The sequence below is a fragment of the Alosa pseudoharengus genome, unplaced genomic scaffold (assembly GCF_046254945.1).
Source record: "Alosa pseudoharengus isolate Yale_2024_CS ecotype anadromous, Long Island Sound unplaced genomic scaffold, YU_APseudo_1.1 YU_APseudo_1.1_scf_20, whole genome shotgun sequence".
Classification (NCBI taxonomy): domain Eukaryota; kingdom Metazoa; phylum Chordata; class Actinopteri; order Clupeiformes; family Clupeidae; genus Alosa; species Alosa pseudoharengus.
In genome coordinates this window covers 27,258,915-27,276,314 of record NW_027468664.1, presented here as the reverse complement: position 1 = coordinate 27,276,314, position 17,400 = coordinate 27,258,915, and the positions used below count along the sequence as shown (strand labels likewise).

The window sequence follows — 17,400 nt, the reverse complement described above, 5'->3', positions numbered from 1 at the left end:
CATAATGCAGCTAGCACATATAACAGACATATATATTTTTTTTTTAAAAAGAAATCTGTTTAATATTTCACTGAACATGGATAGTTTGGGTGTTATAGGATGCAAGATAGAAAATGTATGCTTGGTTTTATAATCCTTCAAGAAAGATTTATTAAGTGTTCAAAAATGGTCACATTTAAAAGTGTTAGTATCTAACATGTTGACAATTGCTCAAAGAACACATATAACCTCCAGATCTCATTTTAGTGTTCAATGTGTTACCTTCAGGGCCCTATTTTGACAATCTAAGACGGATGATCTCAAGCATATGGTTCAGATGTATGTAGGGAATGTCTAGTTCACTTTTCCTAGTTTGACAGCGGAATAAGTGATCAGACGCCAGGTGCATTGTTCAAAAGGATTGTTCTAATGTCCCTCGCCCCTTAATTGAAGGGCTACTTCAAAGTAAAAACGACCTAGGGTTTAAGTTTACAATACTTCGGTTTATCTGTAGGATGCCCATGGACACTATCGGCTAAGTGTAAGGCTATTTTGTTTTGGTTGTTTTTACGCTGGAGTATCCCTTTAAGCATGAATGTTTGTTAGGTATAACGCATAACCCATACCTGCCAACACTCCCGTTTTCCCGGGTTTCTCCTGTATTTCAAGGTCATCTCCCGGCGCCCACGCGTTTTGTTATTTCTCCTGGGGAAACTCCCAGAATATTGCATGACCATCAAACTTAATTTTAAAATCACGGATCTATTATTTTTTTTGTGTTAGTCTGACATTTCCCAGGTTGCCAAATTGGGTATGATATGCACCCTACACATAGCCAACACAATGACTTACTTTCAATTTCAATCCTGTTGTCATAAAACCTGGCAACCCAAAACCCGTTTTTTAAAAGCTAAATGTCGGCATGTATGCCATAGGCTAACCAATCAGAAGAAAAACGATAAGCAAGTACTGCATGTACCATGGCACAGTACCACCATACGGATGAGCAAACACATTTCTGCAGAAGGGATCTGCTGCAAGCTTACACTTTTTTTACTCTTTAAATCAACACTTACCCCTACTAGGTACTCACACAAATGTGAAAGTGTACAAAACAAAATGTGAAAGTATGTATGGAACTATTGTTGGAATGCTTGAAACCAATGCTGGTTTGCCTCATCCATAGCCAGCCTAAACTTTGATCCACTCGGTCAGATAGCCCAAGTAGTTAAGCAAATCCGCAGTTCAGTTTTTGTTTTTTAAATGTAAGACAAGGTTCTTTCCCAAATTTCAGCAATGAAAACAAAACGAGGGTGGAGGGGTGGTCCACTGTGTAGGAATCCTGGACCATGACCAATCCTGGACCCATGACCCAGATCAGGAGTGAGGTTTAGGGGGCTGTATGTTGGTAAACCTCCCTGCAGACGCCTATAGAGTAGTGTTGCAGCCTGGGCTTTTGTTATTTGCTTTGCTTTTGCTTTGATATTGCTAGCATGCTCGACTCCTGATCCGAGGTGCTGCTGTTTGCGGGTTTCCAGACCAGTGACAGGTTGAGCTACGTGGTTCAACACAACACAGATTACACAGGCAAACCAGCGTCCCCAGGTGTATGGAGTATGTACTGTATGTGTCTATGTACTGTCTACGCTCATGCACCTCGCTTCCTAACACCCCGATAACATTCCAATGAATGTTAAAAATGCTAAGGACATTCATCCAAGCACACCAGCACAGACTTTGAATTGCGTTGCCAGAGACTTGTTGTTTAGGTCAGTGGTTCTTAAACGTTTTGTCTGGCAACCCCCAAAAAACATTGGCCAAGTCTCGAGACCCCCTTCTCTCCAGCCAATGAAATTTGTTTTCATTTTGGAAAATGTTGCAAGACAGGCATTGGAGGCAGAGGCAGAAACGGTACGCTATGTCAACATCAAAACCAAGCCTTTGACAATCCGATTTATTGTTTTCCAAAGGATAACTAGCACTCATCCAATGTATAACTGGCAGTCCTGTGGCAAGAAAAGGCTGCATAATGTTCTGTCACTGGTAAGCTTACGTACAGCATCTTTGAAGTTATCGTTGCAAGAGGCGCAGATAGAGATTTGAGTTTGCGTAAACAAAGCATCCACATTCGGAGGAACATTATGGAAACACTGTGAATTGTAACCCTACAATATATCTAGGGCTACTGAATATCCCAGTTTTTAAACATGTTGGTCTGAAAACCTTCTGCAAATCATTTTGCGACCCCTCCCATATTTTTGTCAACCCCCCTGGGGGTCCCAAACCCCAGTTTAAGAAACACTGGCTTAGGTCTTACTACCAGGCTGTTAGATTCCTGACAGTGCACCCTTAAAATAACTGAAATAATACCCATTTAACTTAAGATCACATTCCTTGGTCAGTGGTGTTATCATTTTTTGTGGCGTCAAAATAGCAATTTTTGATCATATGCCTGACCACACCTGTTTTTTTTATCGATACACCCGTGGGTGTGCAAGGATCACACAATATGGGTGTCTGGCGGAATAATGATAAAATGCGCTGACCTAAAACTAGGTAAACAATTGTGTCGCGCCTGGTTCCTCAATGCACTGAGTGTAAGATAGGGCCCTCAGTCTTCCTAACTAATTCTTCTGCAAAAATATGCCGTTGAACAATGATTTCTTTCACTTTCCTTTCTTAAATATTCTTGGTACTTCACTGAGTCATCCCTCAATATTTGTCTATATTTTATCAGTCTTTCTGCCCACATTTTCCTTTATGTTTAGACATGTTGGCAATTTGTTTCTATATTCATGGGTGTCATCAGGTCCCTTTCCACAGGTGTATACAATCAAGCACCTAGAATGCAGACTGCATGGTGCAGAAACCTGATGAAACCCATGAATAGCACTAGCTTAATCATTGAAATTAAAATGTTATTTTAGGTTGTAGGCCTAGTCTTAAATATCCTAAAATGCATTTTATTTATATAAATGTGCAACTGATTTACCAAAATATAGGACCTAGCATTCCATTTAATCACTACCGAAACAATCTCGTCACAACCGAAACTTCAATTCATGTTTCGGTTGTGACTGTTTCGGTAGTGACGAAAAAATATATTTTTGAGCCTATCTCAAAGATGCTAGTCAGCACATGATTAGATAGCACAGTTCTGAACATTTATACACAAATAAAAACTAATTTTCAAAAAAAACAACCAAAACAACTTGATTAATTGAAATAAATATGTGTTCGGTAGTGACGTTCTTAAATGTTCCAGCCTGATTTTGAGACTTTTGAATGAATTTACTCAAAAATGATTGGGCTGATCTACTCACCATGTGGCCATGAGAGAGAGGGAGATGCACACACACTTCCTGGTCCAAAATGGAGGAGTGTGGCTAAAATCATTACCATCCTATGGGCTAAACCTTACAGTGTTTCGGTTGTGACATAAAAATGCGGGACAACATTTTTTACATAATAATTTATGATTTTTGAAAAAACTGCAATAAATATATTTTTTCGATTGCTTTTATCATAGGTATTCAAAAGATCTTTATAAAAACATCAGTGGAAAAAATTACAAAAATGATTTCATATTTTTTTTCATAAGGTAAAATTTAGGCCTTAGGGTTTGGGACAGCCACCTCTCAATTGAAAGTACCCTAAACATGATGATTTTATATATATTAAGCTTGATGCTATCTCAAATATTGTTTTAGTTCTTAATAGATAATAAAAAGATCTTCATAAATATGTCAAATTTTTCTGTATAAATGCTTTTTAAATGATTTTTTAGGGTCTGGGACAGCAATTTGCACGAATTCGGTAGAATCGCTAGATCTCACTGAGACCACTTATACTTGTCAGTACTATGGCCATTTACAGAGCAAAAAAAAATGCCCTAACGCCCAAAATATGGCTTCAGGGAAGCCCAGCTAGATCTCACAGAGACCACTCGTCAGTGCGTATGGCCATTTACAAGATTTGGATTAATTTGTCTTGTGCGACGTTTTGCCAAAATCGGGGAAGCACATATTTGTGTCCACTATTACAATTACGGTTTTGCCAAAATTGTCTTACTCAGAATGCCTTTTCCAATATCTTAACGCCCTAAATATGGCTTCCAGAGTGGGAGCCCAATATCCTCCAAGAGGTCAACTGTCAATCCTCATCAGGATGACTATGAGACTTACTCACCAGAATCTCACCACCAGAAAACACAAATGCTCACCTTAAGAGTGCTGTCAACCAGGATGATGAAGATCTTAGCAAAATTTTAATCCAATTAAATCCAAAATTTTAATCTCACGGTTGGAACCTCCATAACTGATAGTATATTTTTTACTACCATATTTCTCTTGAGACTCAATCAGGACGATGCAAGTCAGGATCCAGGCTTTATTCTTTTCAATGAGGGCCAGTGGCCCTCAAGGGAGAGAGGTACATGTTTGGGTCACCCCATCATTGGTTTCCACCAGATGTTCTCAGTATTTCTCTTCTAACTTCTCTGACTAACAGAGACCATATTTAAAGTTACACACAAAGAGAGGGAGTGACCTCTAGGTCCAACCCAATTTGAATATGCAATAGAAAGGGAGGATGAGGATTAGGCCTTCATCAGGTCTGGTCAGCTTCTATTATCTTTTAATTAAAACTACCCCCTTTCCTGGGAAGTCCTTCAGAGGCTTGGACACATGCTGTTCTACAAACATTCACACCTTGGTGATAGGCAAAAGGCATCTAGACAACTTCATTGAATTCAAGGCTAGACAATGGATGCTTGCATACAGACCAAAGACACACACACAGGGTACACATGGGTACAAAATCACAAATGACCATAAGAACTACACAGTATTCAAGTCATAAAGACTTGAATCATTAAACTGTTCACATAAAATATGAATACAAAATTATTCCCTTCATTAATCATGACTATTTTTTTATTATTTTTTTTTACTTTGAAACAACTAGCATACAGTATGTTGTGTGTATGTGCTGTTTTAAGTGCCTTTTAATCATGATAAGGGAATCACTTGGGCTGTAGCCCCTCTGCTAGTGTAGTGGACAACAGTGCTCCGAGAACAGGGCAGGAAGTAGCCTGTAATAGGCCACTTCAGATTGCTCAAACCAAACAAAGTGAAGCACAAAAGCCATGTAAAGACTTTTTACTAATCTTTCCAAGCACAGTGTTTTCATTTGACTCTGATTAAATCGCTCTATTGTACCTTGCTGCCTTTTGATCACTGCTTCTTGCACCTCAAATGTATGAATCCTGTTTTGACAACTCTTCCGACTCAATGTTGGGTCAACACTTGTTGTTGTAAACGTGCTATTCGAATAAAGTGACTTGACTTTGACTTGATATATTTTCATGTTTGCTTCACTTTCAAAGCGTCTGTTCCTCAAACTCAGTACGACAGTCCTCACGAGTCGCCATGACGACATGTATGTGTGGTATGTGTGTGTGTGAGAGAGAGATCGGAGTGACTCCTGACTGAGAGACTCTGACTCACCCTTCCTTTGGAACTTCTGTGGGTTCACTGGCATTCTTCCCCAGACGTTCTCTGCAAAGACACAATCAATCAATCCAATCACATCTGTGACTATGCTTAAATAAATGATTAATCTTGTCTCATCTTAGAAATGCAAGATAATAAAGTCACAGTGTTTTTAATTGTGAAAAAAGACAACAGTATTACATTTTTACCTTTATTATTTATAATCTACTACAAATGAGCACTCCTTTGCGTTGCGTCATGAAATAAAGTATGGTGGTAAAGGCATCACAGCTATCATAAGGTTCAGCAATGATAAAGACATGAGAAGAGAGACTTGATAATCAGACTAAAATGAAAGAGGAAGAAATGTGTAATCCTTGTGTCCGTAAAGATGGTGAGGGGATGCTCTCCACACATAGTATACGCTAATCAAATAATTTAACTTCTAAACCCACTAAATACCACTCTCTTCCTGGTCTAAAATATCGATTTATAGGCAAAAACCTATAGGAGACTTTATTTAAATGCTCATTTAAAAGAAAAGTGGTCAGATGGATTTAGAGGGTTTTGCATCTGAACTCTTCATATGTTATCGTTTGTTGGTAAAAATATTATATACCAAAGTGAAATATGAGATCCAGTCACGTAGAAGTGACTGTGGCAAAACCAGGAGACATTCAGTCTACCTTAATCAATGACGAAAATGACTGTTGACGCATAATAGACAACAACAAGTGATATCCACTCTGGCGCCTTACATTATCATGTTTAAAAGAACAGTAGAGATATCACACAGGGTCATGATGCAGACGTAGAATCATACTTTTAGTGTCAAAGTGACCCACTAGTGAGAAATGCAGAACATTAAACCACATACTGAATATTGGGCCCAATGCTGCACATTAAACCAACATATTAAAGTATTGGACATAATGTTCAATTCCATTTTCTCTCACGTTATAGTTATCGTTCTTTGTGTGAACGGCCCTTAACTACTCTCTTTTAGAAAAGCCAATTTTTGTCATGCTGACTCACTTGAATTTGATTGAATTAAAATGAATTGAAAGAAGGCAAAAACAAATGACCAGTAGCCAGCTCTGTGTGTCCCCTGTGCCCCCCCGTACCTCAGTGCCTTCTGCTCCTCCAGTCGCTCCCCGACAGCCTTCAGGTTCCTCATCAGGTCGGCATCGGTGCCGTTCACCCAGGTGTACACCACGTCGATGGGCATGGGTAGACACAGCCTGCAACGTCAACACACCGTAACTTCCCAATCACATTTATTGTTTGTTTGTTTGTTTCTGAGGGTTTGACTGAGGGTGTACTGTACACACCACACACCAAAGATATGTATACCTTTACAAATGTATCTATCTTCTTCTTCTTCAACTGACAGAGCAACTAGCAACAGGTGTGTGGGTTTGAAGTCTACTAACTTAATTGATGTAAATATCAAAAGTAGGTTACACATTTCTATTTTCACATCACTGTGACACATGTATAGTGTGTGTGTGTGTGTGTTTGGGGGGGGGGGGAATCAGAGGAGAGGTAAGAGAACTTTGACAAGCCAATAAACAGCAAAGGTTATTACAGGTGTAGATGCTGACCTGGTTTGGAAAAATCTCCCTGCCACATTATCCCTATAAGAGTCAAAGAGTACATGGTTCTGGTCTCTGCTCCACTCCACAACCACCTGTAGAAGACAGAGAATAGAGGCTACTTCAGTACTTGCGGTTCAAATTACTCTCATCTAATTTTACCGTGCAGATGACAAGACATCTGAAATCAAATCATAAGACGGAGGGCTCCTGTCTTTAACAATAATTGCAAATAGTTAGCACATGTTGACGTAGGCCTATGGCTATTGGCAACTGGTAAATGTGAAGTAGGCTAGAGTCTGTGCTGTGGGCTGTGGCAACAACTACACCGCTGATATTATGCACAGACATAACACGTGAAGTGTAGCAAGGCAATGATAGTGGCTGTGTCGAAGATATGGTATGTGCTGCAATTGCAACTACTACAGTTAATGGTAGCCTAATGTTAGTTTACTCACCTCTCCGAACTGAAAGGCGGATACGATCATAAGAACTATTCCTCCGAAACAGAGGTAGAGTCCATAGCGATGGGACAGACATGTATAAGTGTGTCGCTGCAGGAGTTTGAGAACTGGATTGGTGATTGCCATGGCTTACCGCTCCTGCCCATATCTTTTCAGCTACACACTCACATGCACAGAAGGTCCGTGAATAAAAATGGAACAAACAAAAAGATAATTACATAGAAATACCGCAGGACAGGAAATAGACCCTAAATGATTCGAAACTGTCAGATGCATTGAGGCATAAAGCAGTCCTTAACCATGGGACAGAACCCCAAATGACAATGATTGGTAGAAAGACTCCAGACTAATTAGTATGCGAAAAGTCGCAATGTGATTCGTTCAGCAGACAAGTTTTTTTTTTTTTTTTTCCAATCCTTTATTTCATCTTTGACATATACACAGTCAAACACATTAAGGGGATAACAAGACCAAAAGAAGGTTACACAATCTGTATGCATTCTTGCTTTTAACTTTCTTTAAGGACTCAAAAAATAAAGCAATATCATTTTTGAAGGATACAAAGTTAGGGAGGGTTTTTGAATACCTGCATTTACGTACATAAAACTTTTGCAAAAATAATAAGATTATTAAATAAAAATTCAGAGTTTTTCTCCTCCCAGAAGATACCAAATCTAACAGAGTTATATTGAATATTTGGTAAAACATATTTTGTACAAACCCAGTTATACAAAGTAATCCAAAATGTGTTAACTATCATACACATATAAAACAAGTGTTCCTGTGTTTCAACTTATTTTTGACAAAAATGACATACTTCTTCAAAATCATTTAACTTGAATCTTAATTTTAAAAAATTGTTACAAGGATAGATCTCATTAATCGTCTTGAAGTGCACTTCTTTCATTTTTGGTAATAGGGGAAAGGATAAATATCTACTTCTAATTTTTTTGTTTGAATCACTGAAAATTCAGATGATAATATGCTTCTTTTAACAGGAATAGGAAAACATTCATTCGTTATTGCATATCTAAGTACTTTGTTGTCACATTTCATATCCATAAAATTATAATTGTTAATTGTTAGATGAGAATAAACAGGAATTACTGACGAATACTGTAAGATACCCTTGAACATGTTTTTACTGCTAAAGGAATGGCTTTGATGACTACAGAGTATAACTTAAAGGAACATTCCAAATTGAATTTAGATTTAAACTCAGAGTGAGATAAAACATTTCCTTCTCTATCCATAAAGTGGGCAATAGCCCAAACCCCTTTCTCCATCCACTCCTTATAAAATGTACCTGTTGTTCCATACAATAGCTGTGTGTGGGGTGAAGTTATGCTTGTAAATCATGATTCTATGTAATGACTGTATGATATCTGTACTGTCCCTGTGTATATCTGTGTGTGACTGTGTTTAGAGATAAGGAATATTATGACTTTGCAGTGTTTCACTGTTCTGCATGGCTGCGTCAGTAGCTATCTGCTCCGGATTGCCAGGTTGCCACTAATCAGGGTCTGATTCAGTGTAGTCCACGTGAGATGGGATGACCAACACCATCTCCCGTCAGCCTGGAAGGATACTTAAACCCTAACTATTTCCTTGTCTAGTTAGAGCAGCTGATGGATCTTTAGGTGAAGTCATGCTGTCTCTCCCTTGATGCGCATCATTGTAAATAAACTCTGTTCCTGATTTTTCATACTATTGGTCTGACTGGGTCTCTATTAAATCTATGGTATCAAAATTACCATCAAATCAAGCATCTGAGCATCAAATCTGAGCATCGAATCTGAGCATCAAACCAGGTGTCCTTAGGCTATAAGTTGGATATTTCCTCATTTTTCTACTGGCATCAACTTTAGCAGAGGTGCCAATAATTCTGAGGTACTGTATGTTGGACCAACCTAATAAATACATCAAAGTAAAATGAGTAAAATGATTGCATACAATATAGGCTACGTGACCGCAGTAGGCCTGGCATCCCCTAGGGCATAGGCTACCTCGCAAACTGCTTTTGCCACCTTAGTTCCCAGGTGGTCCCGAGTTAGTGGATGCAATTATGCTGGGTGCAAAATCGTAGGATGCTCCTCTCAGAGAAACCTCTTTGTGAACCAAAGTTATTTGTTAAAGTGTTTGGGATTTCTGCATAAGACATGTCCTTTTTAACCATCTCTTCTATATCCCTCGCAACACTTTCCAAGACCGCCATATAGCCTATTTTTACCAAGTTAGCCTAAGACTATGATGCGAGCTTCTGGGTAGCCTAGGCTACTCAGATTATTCATTGAATAACTAGAAATGCAATTCCGAGGAATTACACGAGGGGATGCAATCTGCTGGTTAGGGTGTTGGTGGGGCTGTTGAGCTTGCTGCTAGCTGGTTGGTAGGGTAATTGTGATACCTGCAAATGTGCTTTTGGAGTAACCAAATTTGAATCTTGTGTGACATGGCATTCTTGAGATATCACACTCAAGGTGTTTTTGACCTTGACATTTGACCTTCAACCTCCAACATCAACTCACTTCACCTATGAGTCCATAAAAACACTCGTACCAAATTTGAAGCATGTACGTCAAGCCGTTCTGGAGATATAATGCTGAATGCATGAGATATGGCTGGGACTTTTATTTTGACACACAGGAAACACTTTAACAGGATGTGTAGTTCAGGTATAGCTAGATTGTATGCTTAGAGGCTGAGACAGTTGAATTCCTCACAGGTGACACCTGTGCCAGTGTTCTGATTAGCCTGGGAACTGCTCTGAGAACTACTTAACGAGCGCAGCTGGCTCTATTATGACATCACAGCCCCCATTCAAGTCTATGGGGGAAAAATACACTTTTAATTACAAAAATCTCAAAAAGTATAAACTTCTCAAAAATGAGAAACGGATAGGACGGTAAAGCCCTGGAAGATCTACGGAACGGTGTTTGAACCAAATTTGTACGTTAAGCGGTTTGGGCTGAATAGCGCGCACAAAAAGGTAAAAAGAAAAATAATAATAATAACTAGAAATGCAATTCCAAGGAATTACCAGTGCATGAAAATGCTAAAGTTGTGATGTAAAATATCATGTATAGTTAAAACAGATAATACAGAGATGGTTACTACGGTGATGCTAGGATAGACATGGTGGTTGCATAGCTTAATAAAAGTTGATAGTTTAAAAGTAGACTGTTTAAAAGCTGAATGTAGATAGTTTAAAAGTTGTTGATAGACAGTAGATAGTTTAAAAGTTGTTGATAGACAGCTAGTTTAATAGATAGTTTAATGATAGTTTAAAAGTAGACCGTTTAAAAGTTGAAGGTAAATAGTTTAAAAGTTGTTGACAGACTGGAAGTTGAATGAATGTTGATATTCAAATAGTTTAATGGCTGTGTATAGGTAGATATTTGACGATAACTGAAAGTTGGAACGGCTCTAATGTTTGCTAGCAGTTATGCTAAGATTTTTAATTCTTCTAACCATGCTACTTAGCTAATGTTTTATAGCAGTGCTAGCAATGCTAACATGCTAACCATGGTACTTAGCTAACTTAACTAACATTTTCTAGCAGTTTTGCTAAACATGCTAACTATGCTAGCAATGTTAGCATGCTAACTATGTTAACCATGTTACTTAGCTAACTTAGCTAATCATTATTAGCAGTTATGCTAATTATGCTAACTATCATGCTAACATGCTAACTATGCTAACCATGTTACTTAGCTAACCTAGCTAATCATTTTTAGCAGTTTTGCTAAACATGCTAACTAGCATGTTAACATGCTAGCATGCTAACTATGCTAACCATGTGACTTAGCTAACCTAGCTAATCATTTTTAACAGTTTTGTTAAAAATGCTAACAATGCTAACATGCTAACTTTGTTAACCATGCTAACTAGCTACAGTGGGTAGGAGTCATAGTTGATGAAAAGTGTTGACATAGTTGATGACAAGTTAAAAGTTGTTGATAGACAGCTAGTGAATGTATATAGTTTAAAAGTTTAAAAGTTGAATGTAGATAGTTTAAAAGTTGTTGATAGACAGCTAGTTTAACCCTCTAGGCGCCACCGTCGAGTTAACTCGACAAGATGCGGTACTGAATAAAACGGCCGATTTTGTCAAATAGGGTGTCATAATTCGTTCAATCTCCACTCCACTAGATGGCAGACATGTCATACGTCATCACCGAGTCGAAAAAACGTCACGCTTCTATACAAAATCTTCCCGCTAGAGCTCATTGAATCAGTGCGAGAAATACCGGAGCTAGTGTGCGTGTGTGCCATTTTTATCAGAGCGGTATTGTCAACGTCAGAGTATTTGCATTACATTATCGTGTAATGGCATCAGAAAAGTTTACCCGCAAAGTGTTGGGTTTTCTATTCGCTGACCCTGATTCTGAAGGAGAATATCTGCCTTTAGAAAATGACGGTGATTCGTTTACTCACCACGCTTCAGATGCGTCCCTGCCTTGCAATGGTGCAGCTGGACAAAGTTTAGACCTACACCAAGCACAAATGAATCCTTTGCCCAATGTAAATGGTCCTTTGCCCAATGTCAGTGCTGGGAACAATGTTTCACGGGGTTGTAGTGTTCATCGGGAAGTTAGCAGGCGTGTTAGTGGTGTGGGAAACGAGGCTGGAAGTTATGTGGGGCTCCAGTCTTTTTACAGCGCTAGCCAGCTAGCTTCTTTGTCTTCTGACCGTGTGCCTCTCCGCAATCGCGGCGACAGTAACGTGTTGTTGGAGCATTTGTCCAATGCCACTGGGGATGTTAGACGAGGTCGAAGTGTTCATAGGACAGTTAGGGGGCAACGTGGAGGCAGGGGGGGTCGCAATGAGAATGACAGTAGGCCTAGTTCGAGCTGTGCAACTTCTCTCCACTCGGCGCGCGCGCGAGGCAGATCAGGCCGTGCTGGTCGCAGCAGGAGCAGAGGCGGTGTGACACGGGGCAGAGGAGCCATGCATAGTTTAGTGCAAAATGATGGCTTTGAGTACTTGGCCAATGAGGAGCAGTACCAAAGTTGGATAACGCCCTTTGATCGATCAGCCAATTGGTTATCTGGGGGAAAGAGAACTCTCCAATGCCAATTCGCCCCTAGATTTTTTATCACTCTTTCTCTCTGATGAGTTCTGGAATTTACTTGTCATTGAGACAAATCGCTATGCCCATCAGTTTTTAGCCTCCCATCAACTCCAGCCACACTCCAGATTTCATCAATGGTCTGACGTAACTGTCAGTGAAATGAAAGCCTTCTTTTCCCTGCATTTGAGTATGGGTCTGGTAGAAAAGTCAGAGTTGGAGGATTATTGGGCTGAATATTGGCCAACAGCAACACCTGGATTTGGGAAGGTGATGTCCAGGAATAGATTTGAGATGATTTTGTCTTTCCTTCATTTCACTAATAATGAGGAGTATGTTGACAGGGGTCAGCCAGGCTATGACAGGCTATTCAAAATCCGCCCAATAATTAATTTGGTCATCCCCCGGTTTTCAGCAGTGTATGGCCCATCTAAGCAGCTGTCACTGAATGAAATGACCATTGCATTTAAAGGGAAATCAAACCTAAAAATGTATAACCCAAACAAACCAGACAAATATGGTTACAAAGTATTTGTTCTGAGTGAAGCAAAGTCAGGCTATGTGCTACAGTGGTCCATGTACACTGGACAAAATAGGCCTAATGCTGATTTCGGTGCCACACACCTTGTTGTCCGTGATCTGATGGCCCCGTACACAGGGAAAGGGCATGAGGTGTACATGGACAGCTATTACACCTCGCCAGCCATAGCAGATGAGCTGGCAAACAATGATTCGGGTTTGTGTGGGACTGTCAGCAGTAACAGGAAGGGGATGCCAAAGGGCCTCACCCGTGAACAGCTGCCATTGAACAAGGGAGATGACCCAGTCTTCATGAGGAAGGGGAAAATGCTAGCTTGTGCGTGGCATGATACAAAGCGCCTCACAATGCTCTCTACACTGCATTCCAACACATGTGTCAGAAAGCGCATCAGGACCAAACACACTGATAGTGGCTATAGGGAGATAAATAGGCCTGTTTGTGTTGATGATTACAATTCATTCATGGGGGGTGTCAATACAGCAGACCAGAGAATGAAGACCTACCTCTTTCCCCATAGATCAAGGAAATGGTACAATAGAATTTTCAATGGCATTCTCAGTGTAAGCATGGTGAATGCCCACATAATTTACTGCCGCTGCACTGCTGCTCCTCACAAGCCCCTGAAAGTCAGGATGTCATCACTGCTTTACTGGAAGGCTTCTCCAGGAAAGAGAGCAACAAAGGCCGAAAGTCATCCTCACTGGGAGACATGCCACAGAGACTCACTGAGCGCCACTTTATGTGCCAGGCTGATGGTTACCCAGATTGTGTCGTTTGTTCTGATCGGACCCGCCCTAAAGGCCGCCGTCAGACAAAATACATGTGTAGGCAGTGTGGGGTGGGTCTTTGTGTTGTGCCTTGCAATGAGAGGTACCACACCCTGAAACACTACAAGAAATGTCACCTGGATGGATAGGGAGTCATTATCTCTACAACAAAAGGCCTGCTACATAAATTCTTTTTTTTGTCTGCCATTTATTAGTAATGATTTAGACTGTTGGTTTACTATCTATTTCCCTGACCATAGTAGTGTACACTATGTGTTCTTTTTTGTGAGTTCATGTCCTTGTGATGTATGTGTCTTTGTCAGCTAAAAAAAACAACCAAAAAAACATCAACAAAAACAACAAAAAGAAAAAAAAATACTAACATTGTCTCTCGTCTTGTCTCGTCATCTCACTCCTGATCTGTGCCTTGCCGTGGCGAGTGAGCTTTTGAACTAAACAGGTCTTGTCTACTTGTCATATGAATAATATATATGTACCCCATACATGGCTTCAGAGTGCCTACTGTATGTAGTAAATGGAAAATCTCTACAGCAAAAGGCCAACCTACAGCTACATTCATTCGGTTTGTTACTGCCATTTATTAGTAATGATTTACACAGTTTGTTTACTACTTACTATTTACCTGAGCATTCAGTATTGTGCAATATAGCACACAGAAGGTGAGGGACATTTGGGGGGGAAAGAAGTGCTGAATTTTATCATTCAAACATGTCTTTTCATGAAAATTCTATAATCCAAGATGGCCGCCACGTCATATGACGTCATAATATGCAAATTAGATGGGGAAATTTAATCCCTACATAAACTTTGGGTCATCCTTAATATTTCTCTAATTTACAGAAAGTCTCTATCTCTTATCACTTTTAAGATATAGCCTTTTGAAATTAAGATGTCAAAATCGAACGTTTTGAAAAAAAAATCTGGTGCCTAAAGGGTTAATAGATAGATAGTTTAATGATAGTTTAAAAGTAGACCGTTTAAAAGTTGAATGTAAAAAGTTCAGTAGTTTAATGGGTTACATTGTTTAACAGTGGATTATTGTAGTGAGGACTTTTATTTTGAAACAGTTTTGGGCAGAGGAAACAGTTGAATAGGATGTGTAGTCTTAATTGACCCAGATTGTATGCTTAAAGCCTGAGGCTGCAGGTGGCCTGAACACCTGCCATAGGATTCTAATTGCTTAATGGCCGTATTATGATGTCATAATCGGCAATGTTAAGTCTATGGGGATTTTTTAAAAGTTTTTCTTTAATAGTTTAAAAAGTATAAAAGTTTCAAAGTTGAAAAGTCATACCAACCCGATCTGTTTGAAGACCTACGTTACAAAGTTTGAATGACGTTTCTAAGTTAAACTGTTCAAGAGAAATTGCGTACGGAAAAAGTGGTAAGCGGAATAATAAGAAGTTGCCTAGGAAGAACAGTACAGTGCATTTTCATGCACTGTAATAATAAGAAGTTTTCGGATTTCAATAGAGGGGATGCATCCCCTCTAATGACCGTCGAAATTTAAGACTAATTTTGATATTTGTATTTTGATGTTTTGAAACTGATTAGGAAAACGGAGAACGACTTAATTCTCGTTTTTCGATTTTGTATTTTAAAACGGAAATCAAATAATCCCTCGTTTTTTGTTTTGTTAACTTTCTAATTTTCATTTCCGAAACGGAAATCGATTGGCCAGAAGATCCACTAATCCGTGTACTTTCCGTTAATTCGTTTTTAGTAGTGAAACCAAAGAGAAAAAAACGAGAAACCACTTGTTTTTTCGTTTCCCGTTTTAAAAACCAAAATGGAAAAAACGGATAACGGGTCGTTTTTTCATTTTTCGATTCTCCACCTAAATGAAAATTCTAAATTTTGGATTACGGTATCTGCCCATTCTTTTTTCGTTTTATTTTATGAATGGAAAGAATGTCAAACGTCATCTACTGTACACTCAATGACGCGCACCACGCTGCCCCTGATTGGACAAGGATAATACACAACACAGTTTTTTCAGGTCCGAGGAGAATTATGCTTATGCTGAGACAACTCTTGAAAGGCTTGTTGAACTATAAGTTGTTTGTTTATTATGAATAAAGGAGTGAAAGATTTGCTCCCCTACGACTGTTTTTCATGTGAGTCGATTATGTTAGCAGCTAGTAGCTAGCCAACTGGCTTGGAAGCTATACAGTTTGCTGCTAATGTAGCTAGCGCTAGGTCATCTAGCTATCCAGCGTTCTTAAGACTTAATTTTTTCACCTAGATACAAATAAGAAAGACGCCTGAAATGTCTGTGACTGGTGGGCAGGTTGTGCAAATCTCCTGATGATGTGTTGCTCGCTACAGTTATTTTCTCCCCAGAAACAAGCCAATCTCGTTCTTGATTGGGTCCTAGATTAGAATGTTGTCAACAATTCGGATAACTGTCATTTGAGCTGTCAAGTCATTCTGAGGTAAACTACTGAAGAGGAGGCCAGCATTTCCCACTCTACTTCACCCTACTCCTCTATTTGACAAGGTAAGTAGGGTTGGGTATCGTTTCAATTTGAACGATTCCGATTCCAATTCCGATTTCTTATTTCGATTCCGGTTCCTAACGATTCTCGATTCCGATTTTTTTTAAAGGCAGGGTCAAAAAAAGTTTAGGATATTTTAAATGAGCTAGCTAACCAACGGTCTTTCTCAGGGTATCTGCACATTTTCCAAGTGCAAATTTAAAGACTTTTAAAGACCTTTTCAAGACATCTAAATGAAAATTAAGACTATACCACGGCAAAAAGATATATAAGACTGTTTAATGCAATAGTTTTTTTTTCCTACTAATTTTAACCCCCACCCCATTTTGGATGTCTACAGAAGTTACCAAAAATATTTTGGCGAAAGAAAATAATTGTGTGTGAATTACCTTCACAGCTATAAATGCCCAATTTTAGGGTCTGGACTGCTTGCTTTTGAAGCTGGCTGTACTGTACATATTTGGTTTTGCTTACTGCTGAGGCTGTTCTTCACCTGTGTCTGTAGTAGCCTAGGGCTACTTGCCAAAGACATGTGCACTGGACTGGATTCCCTTAAATATTTTTTTCAAAGTTAACTAAGCTATTTACATATTTTAATAAGCCTACTTTATATAATTTACTATGTGCATCTATTGTCCATATGCAGCACAGCAAATTAAAGTTAATCCACTACTTTACATTTTGCATACCAGTTGTATCTAAACCAACCAAAGCTTGACTGAAACATTGTAAAACCATTGACTTGTTTTAAATTAATTAAGAGACAGGTCCTCTTCGCATGATCCTGCTGAAAACTGCTGGTTTCATCTCAAGCACGCACGTTATGAACGCACGTATTTTTATGTAGCAGTCGCCGACATTCAAAGCATATGCGGTTATATTTCACAACTTTTGCTAAGTAGGCCTAGCCTACTGGGAAACGCTGGCAAGAAAGCTGCTGGCAGATATTACAGGTAGGCTATTATAACTTAA

General features: G+C 39.2%; 1 protein-coding gene across 1 annotated transcript in view; it reads right to left on the bottom strand.

The window, feature by feature from the left end:
- Positions 1-7,680, bottom strand: part of LOC143136486 (N-acetylglucosamine-1-phosphotransferase subunits alpha/beta-like) — a 60,202-nt gene extending 52,522 nt beyond the window's left edge. Inside the window, exons 1-4 of the mRNA XM_076297209.1 lie at positions 7,525-7,680; positions 7,076-7,161; positions 6,596-6,712; positions 5,487-5,537 (exon numbers count right to left, since the gene is read on the bottom strand). Of these exons, the coding sequence (XP_076153324.1) occupies positions 5,487-5,537; positions 6,596-6,712; positions 7,076-7,161; positions 7,525-7,656 (386 nt within the window). The 5' untranslated portion in view covers positions 7,657-7,680. The remainder of the gene's footprint in view (positions 1-5,486; positions 5,538-6,595; positions 6,713-7,075; positions 7,162-7,524) is intronic.
- Between the last annotated feature and the right edge of the window lie 9,720 nt (positions 7,681-17,400).